General features: G+C 42.0%; 1 protein-coding gene across 1 annotated transcript in view; it reads left to right on the top strand.

Annotated features, from left to right (window-relative positions):
- LOC119974295 (tropomyosin-1, isoforms 9A/A/B-like) overlaps positions 1-16,127 on the top strand; it is a 122,550-nt gene extending 106,423 nt beyond the window's left edge. Inside the window, exons 8-12 of the mRNA XM_038813066.1 lie at positions 3,475-3,510; positions 4,148-4,174; positions 4,452-4,487; positions 5,247-5,273; positions 16,069-16,127. Of these exons, the coding sequence (XP_038668994.1) occupies positions 3,475-3,510; positions 4,148-4,174; positions 4,452-4,487; positions 5,247-5,273; positions 16,069-16,127 (185 nt within the window). The remainder of the gene's footprint in view (positions 1-3,474; positions 3,511-4,147; positions 4,175-4,451; positions 4,488-5,246; positions 5,274-16,068) is intronic.
- The last annotated feature ends 252 nt before the right edge of the window (positions 16,128-16,379 follow it).

The following is a 16,379-nucleotide window of genomic DNA, read 5'->3' as shown; positions in this document are numbered from 1 at the left end:
CACCAACATTTGGCAGTTCTCCTTGCGGAAAAATTGCCTGTTCTAATTCATCAGAAGTATTATGTCTTCTACAGAAATACTGTCGATATCAGTTCACCATTCCTCATAGTTCTGTACAACGTGCGTACCAAATGACACTGGTTCCCCGTTATGCTCTTCTGCTCTGACTACATTTTAAAGTTTGCAATATGTCCCCATTTTTCGTGATGTCTGTACACAAACAGTTTTAATGTCACGTTGCAAAGCAGTTGTTTTGCCATCTGTGGCTGAGAACTGCCCTGGGCCTTTTTATTCATTTAAATTGTATCTTTTACAACAGTAGCCTGCAACAGTAGTAGACTCGCCAACTTTACGGGCATTTAAGTAGTCACTGGATAGGCATATGGATGAAAATGGAATAGTGTAGGTCAGATAGGCTTCAGATGGTTTCACGGTTCGGCGCAACATCGAGGGCCGAAGGGCCTGTACTGCGCTGTAGTGTTCTGTGTTCTATGTTCTAATATGTTTTGTCTCCTGGCTGACAAATGCAATTTGATGGTCATACATTATGCCTTAAAGCTCTGCGAAATCTTTCAGAGAAGTTGCCTACCAAAAAGTTTTTCTGCTGCTATGTAAAACATTCAAATGTTCAACAAAGGCAGCGTTAATTGTCATCCCTTCCCAAGCTGGAGGCTGGGCATTCAAAATGAACGGAATTTTAGGATTGCTACCAAAAACCCAATAATAAGGAATGGAGCCCCAACCATCTTCAACGAATAATTCGCATGTACCGCCCATGCGAAGGCTGACATTAACTTGCAGTTTGGTCGACCTACCAACATTTTCAGGAGCTTGTCATCTATTACAGCATGGTTTCTTTCACACATACCATTACTGAAGGGCATTCCGCAGCCGTATTCAAAACTATGATGTCACGTTTTCACACATATCTCTGAACTCATTGTTTGCAAATTCTCCCCCGTTCTTTGTACAGAATGTTGATGATTCCTGCCGCTATCCATGTTCTTATATCTGATCCAGGATTACTCTCTTTTCTTAACTGCGTAAAATGGTTCATTGATTACATCAGGTCGTTACATCGACAAAATGCAAAATAAATATATTGTTAGCTTTGTCCCAGTTCTTAAAGACCATGGCCACAATGCAGTTAAAATCTCTGGCCAAAGTTATGGTTCGAAGATGGTCATAAGAAGGTTACAAAATTAAAAGGAAGCATTGAGTGCGTGGGAAAATAGATCTTTAATGATGTGTACAGTGGGGAAATGATAAATCGTGCACTCGGGCAGGAGACAGAAGGAAAAGCATTTTATCTAAATACTCCGATATCTCAAAGCTCTGAAATGCAGATCCGTCTGGTTGTGACAATGTATGAATTGTAAAAACGTTAGCATACGGTCACCGCAAATAATTAGGAAAACCAATGCATTGAGTGGGGTGTCATATTTGGCAGTTTGGAAGAATAAGAATAAAAACATATAACTTCATGTAGGAAAAACGCTAGTTAGACTCTTGATACTCGTAAAATTCCCCTTTAGTACTCATGGTTGAACAGTGGTTAGCAGTGCCGTATCACAGCGCCAGGAACCCAGGTTGGATTCCGACCCCTTATGACTGTGTGTGGAGTTTGCACATGCTTCCAGTGCCTGCCTGAGTTTTCTCCAGGTGCTCAGGTTTCCTACCATGGTCCAAATACGTGCAGTGCAGGTTAAATGTATTTAGTATGTTAAATTGGCCCGAGGTGGGTTTGTGGATAGGGTGAGAGATTGGGCCTGGTACGGTGCTCTTTCCGAGGGTCAGTGCGGACTCGATGCACTGAATGGTCTCGTTCTGCACTTTAACGATTCTATGATTCCATGGATGTGGAGAGGATGCTTCAAGTTATCGGCGAAAAACAACTTTGAGGTCACTGCTTAAAAGCAAAGTGTCGCGCATTGGAATAAAAGGGTGTGGATATTTTGTTTTGCCTATCCTGCAGTGTTGTGAATCATATGTAATCTCATTTACAAAACGATGTAAGGCGCGTCTTTGTATAATAGTAAGGCAGATGTGGATTGATTCTTGGTATGGATGTTTGCGTTAGGTTATGAGGTACGTTGTGAATTTTCTGTAACGGCCAGACAAGCAGTGGCATTATTGAGAATGTGCTGGAATAGCCAAATAACATTCGGCTCCTGCTTTATACCTAGGTATCAACCTACATGATTCGAATGACGCCGTGGAAGAATTGAGTTAACTGGACTGTCCTACAGACAGACAACCAGCATAAACAGATATGACTTGCCGCGTCTGTGCCATGGTGGCTTTTCGTTTTATTGATTTATCTAACAGTTGGAGAGAGCATTTAGGTAGGGGTTTCACATTAGCCGGTTGCATAACGAAGAACTGGTTTAAAAAGTCGAATAAACTGCAGAACCGCAGAATGGAAAGATAAGGAAGGAGTATGTTGCATCCGCTGCACCTTTATCTTTGTTTTTCATACATTTACCAGTTGGTTACTTCCTAGTTACTCAAACAGATATTTTTTCCTGCACGTTACTCAACGACCTACTGAATGTTCTTGCACCGATTTTATTCAGTAAATGCAACGCCATAAATCATTGACGTGGCACCAAGAAAAACTGTTTAACCATTGCGCTTTTGTTTCTTTTAGAAATCGTCGTGCTTGACCCTTCGGGCGACCTCAGAAATGGCCCAACCAACTACTCAAGTCAAGTGCAATTAGGGATACGCATTAAATGCTGGCTGAGCCTGCAATGTCCTCGTCCTCGTCTCATGAACAAATTAAAACAGTGGTGTCTCTGCTTACTATTCTGTTTCTTTTTTCCGTTTAATTGAACAGCTAACTTAAATTAATTATTCTTTGATTAAAATAAATTTAGAGCACCCAATTTATCTTTTTCCACTTAAGGGGCAATTTAGCTGGATCAATCCACTTCTTACCTCCAGATCATTGTATTGTGGGGGAGAAACCCATTCAAACACGGGGAGAATGTGTAAACTCCACACGGATAGTGAACCAGAATCGGGATCGAATCTGAGACTTCGACACGGTGAGGCAGCTATGCTAAACACTGCACTACAGTTCTGCCCGAAGATATCGATTATTAACAAAAACAACAAATGCCTTAGTATGTAGAGTTTCAAGGGGGTCAACACAGTTTTCTGAAAGTCTCCATTTGAGATATATACTGCCGCTTTGCTATGTCTAAAATAATATTATCCTGCACTGTTCCGAAATAATTCTTTTTAGATTGTAGAACATATGACAGGAATCGTGTTGTGTATTCCGTGGACTTACGGTATCTCCAGAAAAAGTATGCAATACTCCTTCTGTTGATCGTCAAATCGCAAAAAAAGTCCAGCCAATGGAATTGAACAGGTACCCATGCCATATGAGAAGGCTGTGCAGAGCTGAAATTCGTCAATTTCCACTTTTTATGGTAATGTGCCATTTTGCATTCTTATGTCTTGTAGAATTCCAGAAATTAAAGGAGAGCTGCGGAGAACATGGTGAGTGGAATATAAATCATGAGATTTATAGATCGACACGAATAGATACTTTTGCGCCATCGTGATTAGCAGTCTCCACTACTGCCTGAAATCGTTTGTTGCTGAAATAGCTGTCACATTGATACCATGGAAAATCTTACTGCTTAAATCCTCACCTGTGCAAACTCTCGGACCTCCGTCACTTTTTGTTCATCTGCACTTTTTGTTCATCTGCAATGTCTCTCGGTAAGCAACTGGCCGATGTTAATACAATCAGCTTTAAATTCAATACATTCTGTATACCCATCATATATGTTCCTCCAGTCCGCAAATCACAGGAAATAATGTCTTGTTTTAATCCATCCGAACTGTGCATGACGCACATTAATGATGCCATGGCATTCGTTCCCTTCGTTCTCAGTTGTAAAATTACCTGTCTATAATTCTCTGATTTTTACTTTCCTTTCCTACTTTGCAAATTACTTCCAAAAGAGTTGTTTCTACCAGTACGTTGGTGGTATCACCCAATATACTCTGATGCGGTGTCTAGTTATCTTATATTAAGTGAAGAACACGTTTCCTGTCATTTTGATTCCAACAGTATACTCACGCATTATTGTTGCTGTTAATACAAGCCATTGTTTTATGTTCTTATCAGAACAGGAAATCAACGTTAAAAATGAAGGTATATCGCGCGTTATGGCATTTCAGAGATTATTAGTTTATTTTCCTTTCCTGGGACACGTGTTTCCGTGATTTAGCATTGCTTCGCTCTCGTCAAATACTTATGTTGGATGAATTGAGCTGCATAATGTTGCTGAGGTGCATGGAACCATTGATTATTTCATACCCGCTTTCCACTGAATTCCAAGACAAAACATAGACCGTTCCAGTAATGTTAGTGAATATTTACCGAAAACAACGCCTCTCACTTTCGAAATCGCATTTTCTTTTCATCGCAGAAATCGGAAAACTAAAAAAACAAATTCAGCCTTGTGGTGAGTCGTCGCGTCTGTCATTTTGATAACTCTTGTTGAATAGTCTCGCTAATCAGCCGACATACGTTCGCAAGAGTCAAATTAAAAGCACGGTGGCCGTCGTATTGTGGCCGTGGTGGTATAATACCTCAACAGAACAAGTGTTTTCGCCTAAAACCCAGCTTAATTGAAGTACATAAAGCACTTGCTGTTAGCCAGCCATTACGGCCCGGAAAATTTAGAACTTGGTGTTACTCAACTGGTCGATTTCCTGCACGAAAATCCTTCCAACATGTTTTTGATGTGCCGGAAATATATTTTGAGTGCCCTGAGCTCGAGCACAGCAGAATGTAATGGAAACACTCTATAGTGCTTAACCTGGCATAATATTTGACCAATCAGAAGGACATTCCTAGTTGTTAATCCTTGCTTAATGCATGCAACCTCAAAGAGGAGTTTTCCCATCAACAGTCCATTTCGTAGACATTCATCTATTTTCCTCGCTCAGTCGATGAAATATATTCCACACACTCGTTGTTGAATACTTGTCTGGCTGCCGAGAATTTAGAAGCCTGATTTGATAGATGCACCTGTCAAACAATTATTACGATGCAGAGGTCTCCATTGTACCAAAAAGTTACATGATAACTTAACTTGTCCTTGGCATCGTCTGTAAGAATTACAAACGATAACAACAAGACGAATACAGTTGTCATTCTTTTCCCTTTCCTTAAGATCTGTACTAATTCAACTAAATATGTCCATTAATGTACGTCACAGAGCAAGCAAATAACAAGAAAGATGAAGGTGCATAAATTATTTCAACAACATCGTATGACAGAATGATGTTTCAAATCTACGTGCGGTTAAACTCTGCATCCAATGTGCGGTTTCCATTAATCAAGGTAACTGAGTATCTTGCGAAGTGTTAAATCGTCGGCAAATGTGCAACGGTCAGTTCAGCACAATCGCAATTAGAATTCCACGGTCATTTTTCTTTCATAAAACGCATTTTCTTCATTGGTGGTCTCATATTATCGTATCAGCATTTCATATGGGATGGTTGGGAATTTGATGCGCAAGGATGTTCAGGTGCTGGAATAAAGACAGGAAACGGAGTTTGCACAGAGTTCAATCAATGCCAAATTGAACGTTTTGCCGATCAACCTCTTCGGTGTGAATGTGTCATTTTTGTAACATGGGTGAAAGAACTGTACGAGATTTTATAGCCATGACATGGACAATGTTTTGTGTGGTTGCAGTGTAACTGAAATCATCACTCCCGCCAGCTGGTTCAGCCAGAAGCGTGCAGAGCTATGATATTGAACCAGTAAAGCGCACATAACACACAGCAACAATAACGACGGATCGAAGCTACACGAACGTTCATTGGAGAGGGGAGTAAAGTTATATAATGCATTTCAAAAATGTTAGCATTGGAGTCACAACATGAATGGGAAATTTGTGGACGAGTGCAAATTTCTTCTGATGGTTTTCAAATGACCGTCTTTTTTACAGACCAACTTCAACATAGACAACTGTGATCAATTAAGATTCATCAAAGAAATAAGGTGGTCTTCCAGTTGGTCGCGAGAATTAAAAAAAACGAATGGACAGGAAACGACGGATGCGACGCGACTGATAGTTAAACTCTGGAAAATACACTACGATAAATATCAAACGAATTTACAAACACAGTGGTCACACCTCACAGATCTAGTCCACTTATAGTTGGCAATGTCCTTATGCTGGAAATCCAAATTTAATTCAATGCGTAAGCATGAATCGAGAGGTTAGATGTGATGACGTTTGTGAAAGGATAGTTATTCTGGGATTGTTTTCTACCATAAGTATTGCCACGACCATTTTCATTATAACTGATAGAACATGCATGAGGAAGTAGTTTTCCCTGAGGAAGTGCAAAAGTCGAGGGCATACATACAATATATTCACCCAGAAAATGCAAGCAGAATTCATAATCATTCTTTATTGAGGTTGTTTTGATAATGAGAAACACGCTAATAAAGTGGCTAGTTGATGCGAATTGTAATTATCTATTTCAGACAAAATGAGTTAAGCGTTTATGGGTGATTCATTCGAGCATTATCTATGCTTTATGAGGTGAGGAAAGATGGGTGCAGGAAATGCACTATGTGAGCACTCGAGTGGGATTTTCCTTGGAATAGTCTTCCTTTGTGATACCAGTTCTCCGAAATTAGAGTCAGCAAGGGGCAACGGGTGGACACTAAATGCGAATGGGATGGACACCGAATTTGTCGTGTTTTAAGTGTTCATGTTTGCGGAGACAGTGGTCAGGACCAGGGGCACAAAATGCACCACGAAATAGAAAGGGCATGTCAGAAAGGCAAGGTCACAGTGATCATGGGGGACATCAATATGCAGGTGGACTGGGTAAATAATGTTGCCAGTGGACCCAAAGAAAGGGAATTCATTGAATGTTTACAGGATGGCTTTTTGGAACAGCTTGTGATGGAGCCCACGAGGGAACAGACTTAGTGTTATGTAATGAGCAAGAATTGATAAAAGATCTTAAAGTAAGGGAACACTTAGGAAGCAGTGATCATAATATGGTAGAATTCAGGCTGCAATTTGAAAGAAGGAAGGTAGAATCAGATGTAAAGGTTTTACAGTTAAATAAAGGTAATTACAGGCGCATGAGGGAGGAACTGACGAAAATCGAATGGAAGCAGAGCCTAGTGGGAAAGACAGTAGAACAGCAATGGCAGGAGTTTCTGGGAGTAATTGAGGACACAGTGCAGAGGTTCCTCCCAAAGAAAAGAAAGGTGATCAGAGGGAGGATTAGGCATCCATGGCTGACAAAGGAAGTCAGGGAACGCATCAAGGCAAAAGAGAGAGCCTATAATGTGGCAAAGAGTAGTGGGAAGTCAGAAGATTGGGAAGGCTACAAAAACAAACAGAGGATTACAAAGAGAGAAATAAGGAAGGAGAGGATCAAATATGAAGGTAGGCTAGCCAGTAACATTAGGAATGATAGTAAAAGTTTCTTTAAATACATTAAAAACAACGGGAGGCAAAAGTAGACATTGGGCCGCTCCAAAATGACGCTGGTAATCTAGTGATTGGAGACAAGGAAATAGCTGAGGAACTTAATAAGTACTTTACGTCAGTCTTCACAGTAAAAGACATGAGTAATATCCCAACAATTCAGGAAAGTCAGGGGGCAGCGTTGAATATGGTTGCCATCACAAAGGAGAAAGTGCTAGAGAAACTAAAAGGTCTGAAAATTGATAAATCTCCGGGCCCAGATGGGCTACATCCTAGAGTTCTAAAGGAGATAGCTGAAGAAATAGTGGAGGCGTTAGTTATGATCTTTCAAAAGTCACTGGAATCAGGGAAAGTCCCAGAGGATTGGAAAATCGCTGTTGTAACCCCCTGTTCAAGAAGGGAACAAGAAAAAAGATGGAAAATGATAGGCCAATTAGCCTAACCTCGGTTGTTGGCAAAATTCTAGAATCCATCGTTAAGGATGAGATTTCTAAATTCTTGGAAGTGCAGGGTCGGATTAGGACAAGTCAGCATCGATTTAGTAAGGGGAGGTCGTGCCTGACAAACCTGTTAGAGTTCTTTGAAGAGATAACAAATAGGTTAGACCAAGGAAAGCCAATGGATGTTATCTATTTTGACTTCCAAAAGGCCTTTGATAAGGTGCCTCACGGGAGACTGCTGAGTAAAATAAGGGCCCATGGTATTCGAGGCAAGGTACTAACATGGATTGACGATTGGCTGTCAGACAGAAGGCAGGGAGTTGGGATAAAAGGTTATTTTTCGGAATGGCAACCGGTGACAAGTGGTGTCCCGCAGGCTTCAGTGTTGGGGCCACAGCTGTTCTCTTTATATATTAACGATCTAGATGACGGGACTGGGGGCATTCTGGCCAAGTGTGCCGATTATACAAAGATAGGTGGAGGGGCAGGTAGTATTGAGGAGGTGGGGAGGCTGCAGAAAGATTTAGACAGTTTAGGAGAATGGTCCAAGAAGTGGCTGATGAAATTCAACGTGGGCAAGTGCGAGGTCTTGCACTTTGGAAAAAAGAATAGAGGCATGGACTATTTTCTAAACGGTGACAAGAGGCTTGGAATATAAAAGCAGGGATGTACTTCTGAGGCTTTATAAAGCACTAGTTAGGCCCCATTTAGAATACTTTGAGCAATTTTGGGCCCCACACCTCAGGAAGGACATACTGGCACTGGAGCGGGTCCAGCGGAGATTCACACGGATGATCCCAGGAATGGTAGGCCTAACAGACGATGAACGTCTGAGGATCGTGGGATTATATTCATTGGAGTTTAGGAGGTTGAGGGGAGATCTAATAGAAACTTACAAGATAATGAATGGCTTGGATAGGATGGACGTATGGAAGTTGTTTCCATTAGCAGGGGGAGACTAGGACGCGGGGGCACAGCCTTAGAATAAAAGGGAGTCACTTTAGAACAGAGATGAGGAGAAATTTCTTCAGCCAGAGAGTGGTAGGTCTGTGGAATTCATTGCCACAGAGGGCGGTGGAGGCCGGGACGTTGAGTGTCTTTAAGACAGAAATTGATAAATTCTTGATTTCTCGAGGAATTAAGGGCTATGGGGAGAGAGCGGGTAAATGGAGTTGAAATCAACCATGATTGAATGGTGGAGTGGACTCGATGGGCCGAATGGCCTTACTTCCGCTCCTATGTCTTATGGTCTTATGGAGACATTTTCACGCTTACATTTAGGTTAACATAAGATTCTGACAGATAAATAGACATAAGATAAATAACATTACAAAAAAAAACTGAAAACGGCCTTATAGTAGCAGTTGTCTTTATTTCTGTAGTAGCTTAAACAAACTGGTGAATAGCCGGTGCGTCAACCCATGAGTCAAAGTCATCAGGCCGCACTTGTACAGGAAACGATCTATGAATGAGATGTAGATCGATTGAATAGCGAAACAGGTTCACGTGGTAATCCTGTGCAGGGGGAAATGCATGTCCCAAGTATTCTTTGTTGCAAGTCGATGAGTGGATTAAGGTATTATCGACGTATAAGCCATCGTAAATTTTATTAATAGATATGCATATTATGTTAAGGGAAAGTCATTTTAATGTTAGTCTATTTAAGTAAATTAAGTTAATGTCAGTGAAGTAAAGTTAAATCATGCCAGTGAGTCTGGGTTGCAGCAAATTCAGATTGTGCAGTATTGTGGGACGTCGCAGCCTCTCCCACTGACCTAGAAGACCACGTGAACAGGAAGCAAAAAACAACCATTGGACAGGTTAATATGACCAACGGCAGTTGCGTTCGCCGTGGCGTTTCCACGAAATCAGTGGGTTGACTGATGAGAGGAACACAAAACTCCTCAGTGTTCGCAGCTGCGATTCTACCGTTATGTTGCATCGTGGAGCAGTTGAGGCTCATTCATTAATTGTTTTTAATGTAAAGATAGATAGTTTTCTGAAGAATAAATGGATTAAGGATTATGGTGTTCGGGCCGGAAAGTGGAGCTAAGTCAAAGAACAATAGCCATGATCTCATTGAATGGCGGAGCAGGCTCGAGGGGCCAGATGGCCTACTCATGCTCCTAGTTCTTATGTCCTTATGAGGGTGCACAACGAAACTTCGTGATCCTTATTGCGACTACAGGTTTTGGTAGATGGCAGTGATAACGCCCAGATACACTTTATTTTGGAATTCAGGGAAATAAGAATCGACTGTAAAGCTAGAAAACTCTGGAATATTCTCAGACTACATGCAGTGATTGCAGAAATGGGAAACTGCACGAGGTGAATGTGTGGCTGAAGTGTTACGGCTGGTGGTACATTCGACATTTTAGAGCTTGAGAACGGTGCATAAAATCATAAAATCACTAGTGCAGAAAGGCCATTCGGCCTTTGAGTCTGCAACGACCCTCTGAAAGAGCACCCTACCTAGGCCCATATCCCAGCCTATTCCATACTCCTACCAAACCCAGCACATATTTAGTCACTGGCGGGCAAATTAGCAATGGCCAATCCACCAAACCTTCACATCTTTGGACTTTGAGAAGGAAACCCACGTAATCACACATGGAGATGTCAAACTCTAAGATTTGCGGGTTTGGAGGATTGGACATCAATAATTCCCGCTTCGTGTCCAGGATTTGTCAGACAGGTTATGGTATAAGGGATATAGGGCGGGGTGAAGGGAGTGAACATGGCTAGAGTGCTCCGTCATAAGGACGGTGCACAATTGATGGGACGAACGACCTCCTTCTGCACTGTATGGGCTGCTACGTTTCTATGATTCAAATTAGACAGTTACGCATGGGCGGTTTTGAACCGGACGGGCGCTGGACATCTGAAGCGGTCCGTGAATGCTCTAGTCGCAGAGTGGTTGTAAATTCTGGTTGAGAAAGTTTAGCCCATAATTTCAGTACAGAAATGTAAGTAGAAAATCAAATAAACAAACCAAAGCTGTAGGCACGTGCAGAACAACACAACATTATATAAATTTACGGAAAGGAAGCTTCGCTTACCGTCTGGCAAAATGGGCAGCTCAACATCCCTTCACATGCGAAGTGCTTTAGACATTGGGGAGAAGTTTGAAAAATATGGGAGTCCAGCTTTATTGAATTAGTAATAATATTAATCTGCGAGAAGGGAAGACATTGGACTGTAATGTTCCAATGTGCCAATTTGGGTTGAGATCTTAAACGACAAAAGATGTTGCAATACCGACGTTTGTGTTAGCAGACTTCACACCCCGAAATAACGAAAGGCGCAGGCAGCAGCAAATATTAGGCATATTGCTGAGTTCAGAACCAATAAACCATACCACCTCTGCATTGGCAGAAAGATTAAATTCGTCATATCGAATATACTCGGCCATCTGAGATTGCATCTTCTGTCGACCAAGTACCCCACTCCATCCCGTAATTGAGTTACCACACCAAATCTGCACATCCCTGGACACCAAGGAACATTTTTATTGTGTACAATTCAACTAACCTGCACAAAGTTGGACTGTGGGAGGAAACAGGAGCGCTCGGAGGAAACCAAAAGATACACGGACAGATGGATCAAAGCCAACTGATTTTCAAATAAGGTCGGAATTAACCTTATTTCCCTCGTGCTGACGACTATGCCATCGCGCCGCCAAGTCGGATAGCAATAGTTGAAGACGTTCTCGACCGGCAGGAAAGCTCGTGGATGGGCAGTTTTTATAGCAAAATGTTTTCGAATTCATTCATCAGGAGAATTAATTATTCACTACCATGTTTTAAGCCAAAGAAAGGGAAGATACAGATTTTGACTGACGAAATGCTTATGGGAAAGTCTCTGAAGAATCAGGGGGTGACTGACCACTTGGACATAATGACCGCAGTCATGTTATGGTGAAAGTAATTATGGAAACTCACAAGGCTACAGTGAGGGGATGTTTTAAATGAGCGGCAGGTAAATTATTCGAAGCTGAGACGTGAACTGGCGAAAATGGACTCCTGAAAGCCTCTTTACGTGGAAAGAGTGACAGCCCACGTATGGGGCTGTGTGTATACAATCGATACACGATGGAAGGAGCGTCAAATTCCCAAATAAGGGGAATATATACAGGAAATGAAAATAGTACTTTGGAAATACGAGATGAAAACCGAAAATGCAACGGGAAAGTTAACATAGAACATAGAACAGAGAGAAATACAGCACAGAACAGGCCCTTCGGCCAACGATGTTGTGCCGAACTTTTGTCCTAGGTTAATTATAGATCATAGAATTTTGGACACGAAGGGCGATTTATCATGGCCAATCCACCCAACCTGCACATCTATGGACTGTGGGAGGAAAGCGGAGCACCCGGCGGGAGCCCACGCACACACGGGTAGGATATGCAAACTCCACACAGACAGTGACCCAAGCCGAAATCGAACCTGGCACACTGGAGCTGTGAATAAATTGAGCTATCCACAATGCTACCGTTCTGCCCTTAAGAACAAATGAATCTATACTCCATTATTCTATCATAATCCATGTACCTATCCAATAACCGCTTGAAGGTCCCTAACGTTTCCAACTCAACTACTTCCACAGGCAGTGCATTCCATGCCCCCACTACTCTCTGGGTAAAGAACCTACCTCTGACATCCCCCCTACATCTGCAAACATTTACCTTAAATTTATGTCCCCTTGTAATGGTTTGTCCCACCCGGGGAAAAAGTCTCTGACTGTCTACTCTATCTATTCCCCTGATCATCTTATAAACCTCTATCCCGTCGCCCCTCATCATTCTCCGTTCTAATGAGAAAAGGCCTAGTACCCTCAAACTTTCCTCGTAAGACCTACTCTCCATGCCAGGCAACATCCTTGTAAATCTACTTTGCACCTCTTCCAAAGCTTCCACATCCTTCCGAAAATGAGGTGACCAGATCTGCACACAGTACTCCAAATCAGGACTGAACAAGGTTTTGTACAGCTGCATCATCCTCTCACGGCTCTTAAATTCAATCCCTCTGCTACGAGCGCTAGCACACCGTAGGCCTTCTTCACAGTTCTATCCACTTGAGTGGCAACTTTCAAAGATCTATGAACATAGACTCCAAGATCTCTCTGCTCCTCGACACTGCCAAGAACCCTGCCGTTAACCCTATATTCCGCATTCATATCTGTCCTTCCAAAATGGACAACCTCACACTTGTCAGTGTTAAACCTCCTTCTGCCAACTTCTCAGCCCAGGTCTGCATCCCATCTATGTCTCTTTGAAGCCGATAACAACCACTCCTCACTGTACGTAACCACCACTCTTCGTATCATCTGCAAGTTTACTGACCCACCTTCACTCCTCATCCACTGATTAATGAAAATCACAAACAGCAGAGGCCCTGAACTGATCCTGCGGTACGCCACTGGTAACTGGGCTCCAGGCTGAATATTTGCCCCCACCACCACTCTTTGAGTTCTAGATCGGTTGGCTATTTCGATATCCAACTGGCCAATTACCCACTATCCCATGCCTCCTTACTTTCTGCATAAGCCTACCATGGAGAACCATATCAATGCCTTACTAAATCCATGTACACAACATCCACTGCTTACCTTCATCCACATGCTTGGTCACCTCCTCAATAAGTCAATACGACTTGCAAGGCAAGGCCTACCCCTCACAATTCCCTGCTGACTATCCCTATCAAGCAGTGTCTTGCCAGATGCTCAGAAATCCCATCCCTTACTACCCTTTCCATTATTTTGCCTACCACCGAGTAGTCTAACTGTCCTGTAATTCCCAGAGTTATCCCTATTCCTTTTTTTGTACAGGAGTACGACATTCGCCACTCTCCAATCCCCTGGTACTACCCCTGTTGTCAATGAGGTCGAAAAGATCATTGCCAACGGCTCTGCAATTTAATTTCTTGCCTCCCATAGAATTCTTTATATATCCCGTCAGTCCCGGGGGGACTTGTCCATCCTCAAGTTTTGCAAAACGCCCAACACATCTTCCTTCCTAACAGTATCTCCTCGAGCTTACGACCAAAGAAATGCATAGGTAAGATAGGAATACGATTTGCCACCACAGTTAAGGAAAACCTAAAAGACTTCGACCAGAATATAAATAACAAGCCATAAATAAGAAGAAGCCAAGGCTCATCAGTGAACTGCAATATAATGTACGCACTGATGCGGATATATGGTTTGCGGCCTTAACAAATACTTCCTCTCTGATGTTCTGAGATGACAGCTTTGGAGTCACGGATTCAAGATAATGAGAAGGGTGCCTTGAATTGTGTTGATACAATATAGACACAACTTGAGACGATGAGTTTCAATAGCTGACAACACTGTATCTGGATGAATGACAAGGCTCATGAATATGTCCATGCTCCTCGGGAAGCTCAGCAAGGGAGGAAATATCGCATGCCCTGGGGACCATTTATCAACCCTTAAATGATACAGTAACTATGAGAGATGTTTGGGCGTCGGTAAATTTTCCAGCGTATTTTTTTTTTCTAAGGGAAGGCCGAGTAATATTAGGTCGGTCCAACTTGATATTCTTCTAACATCTTTAGAATCTCTTCTAATGCTGAGGATAAACTGGGACCTGGAAAGGCATGGATTGGTCAAGCATAATCAATATGGTTTTGGGAAGGGAACTTTGTGACACACTATCTCAATTGAATATTTTGAGAAAAGCCCCAGAGGCGATTGATAAAGGCAGTTAACAAGGTTGCAAATGCAGAGCTAGTGAGAAAACGCAATACCCATTGGACACAGTGAAATGTAGTGAGTTGGATAAAAATGTGGCTCAATGTTAGGAAAGAAGTTCAATTATTGTTGGATGCCTGAACCAACTGAACGTATGCATATGTATGGTGGACAGTTGCAACAACAATTTAATAAGGGCGCCTGAAGTCATGCCCTCGAGAAAGTGGGAACAAATAAAACAAGGGATTTCTCTGAAACAGGCAGAATATGGAGAAGAATAGCAGACGTGTGTAAATTCGGAGTGCATATTCACTGGTCCAAAACAGCTTTTGAAAAAGATATAAAAACAGTATGAAAGCTTTCCTTCATGAACTGGTACATATTTGACCGTATACATAACTCAGATGAGGCTGCATCTCAATTTGTCCAATGTCTCTGGTCACTTGTTGCTCCGAAGGGTATTATTGCTGCGAAGGGAATACAGAGCTATGAGTGTAGATTGTTATCATTGAAAATATTGCAGCTTTGAGGAAAGGTTGTATGTACTCGTTTGCTTTCCTTGGAATATTAGGCGTTAATTGGTGATGTCACTGAAGTTTAGAAAATATGCGGAGTTCGGTTGATCAGTGAAGAGAAACGTATTTTCATCTGTCGAAGAAACCAATGAACAGCGGCTCACATTTAATGTAATTGGGAGAAGTCTTTCTGCAGAATCTTAACATAATTACTTTTAACCAGATGGCGGGATTCTCTGCCCGAATGTACAGTTGTGGCAGAAACCCGTGACTTGTTAAATCTGCACCCGAAGTGTTTTGAAACAGGAGGCGACGGACCACGTGTACTAAATAGGATTGGAATGGATGACTAATTTCATTCTTTCAGGCAGTGCATGTTTTGTGGAATGAATGCCTTCATTACATGCTGTAACTCTTCACTGCTTATTCTTTCTGGTCTCCATGAAATTCCGTTTGATACCGATGCACCGTTTAAGCACAATCATTCTAACCCCGCATTTCCATTTTCTAGGGTTTTCCCGTTTCTTCCCTATTATTTTAAACATTAACTGCAGTGACTGTGTTCGAAATATCGTTCAGATCAACGCAAACAAACGCCGGCTATTCTAGCACATCTCAACATATCTGCCAGCGGCTGTGGAGAGGAATCGGAGCTGATGGTTTCAGACTGAATGGTCCATCGTCGGAGCACAACACACCTACATATTTTGCAGCCACGAAAAATATTTCTGCGGTTATTTTGGTATGCTAATGACCGAATGTTCTCAATCTGAAATCCGTCGATTTCCGTTTGGAAATCTGTACGAAGTATCCATACAGTGTTATTTCTAGATGTGTACATGCTCTTAGAAGTCCAGCAAAACCAATTAGAATTGCTCAAGATGTGACTCTCTTTTCGTCCCGTAGAGATAAACAAAATGAAAGACAAAATCTCAGAATGTGGTGAGCTACTGAATTTCGAGTGAATTATCGTTTCCCACAAAACGAATTATCACATTGCTCTCATCTTCACCCTAAGTTGACCAACTTACAACTATGAAGTTGCAAGGCTGCTGACCATATTTCGGTATTTTTGTACGTTGCATGTCCGTGAACTTCTCACAAAACGTGTTTAACATTTTTTCCTTTCACCGTTCCAGTACCACTGTGGAGACTGGAACCTCGAAAACTCAGCCGGCTATTTCGATTGCTGTGTGTCAATTGCTGAGATGCGCACG

Source organism: Scyliorhinus canicula, chromosome 12 (genome assembly GCF_902713615.1).
Source record: "Scyliorhinus canicula chromosome 12, sScyCan1.1, whole genome shotgun sequence".
NCBI lineage: Eukaryota > Metazoa > Chordata > Chondrichthyes > Carcharhiniformes > Scyliorhinidae > Scyliorhinus > Scyliorhinus canicula.
The sequence above is the reverse complement of the archived record's forward strand: the minus strand, read 5'-3'. Positions and strand labels throughout refer to the sequence as shown.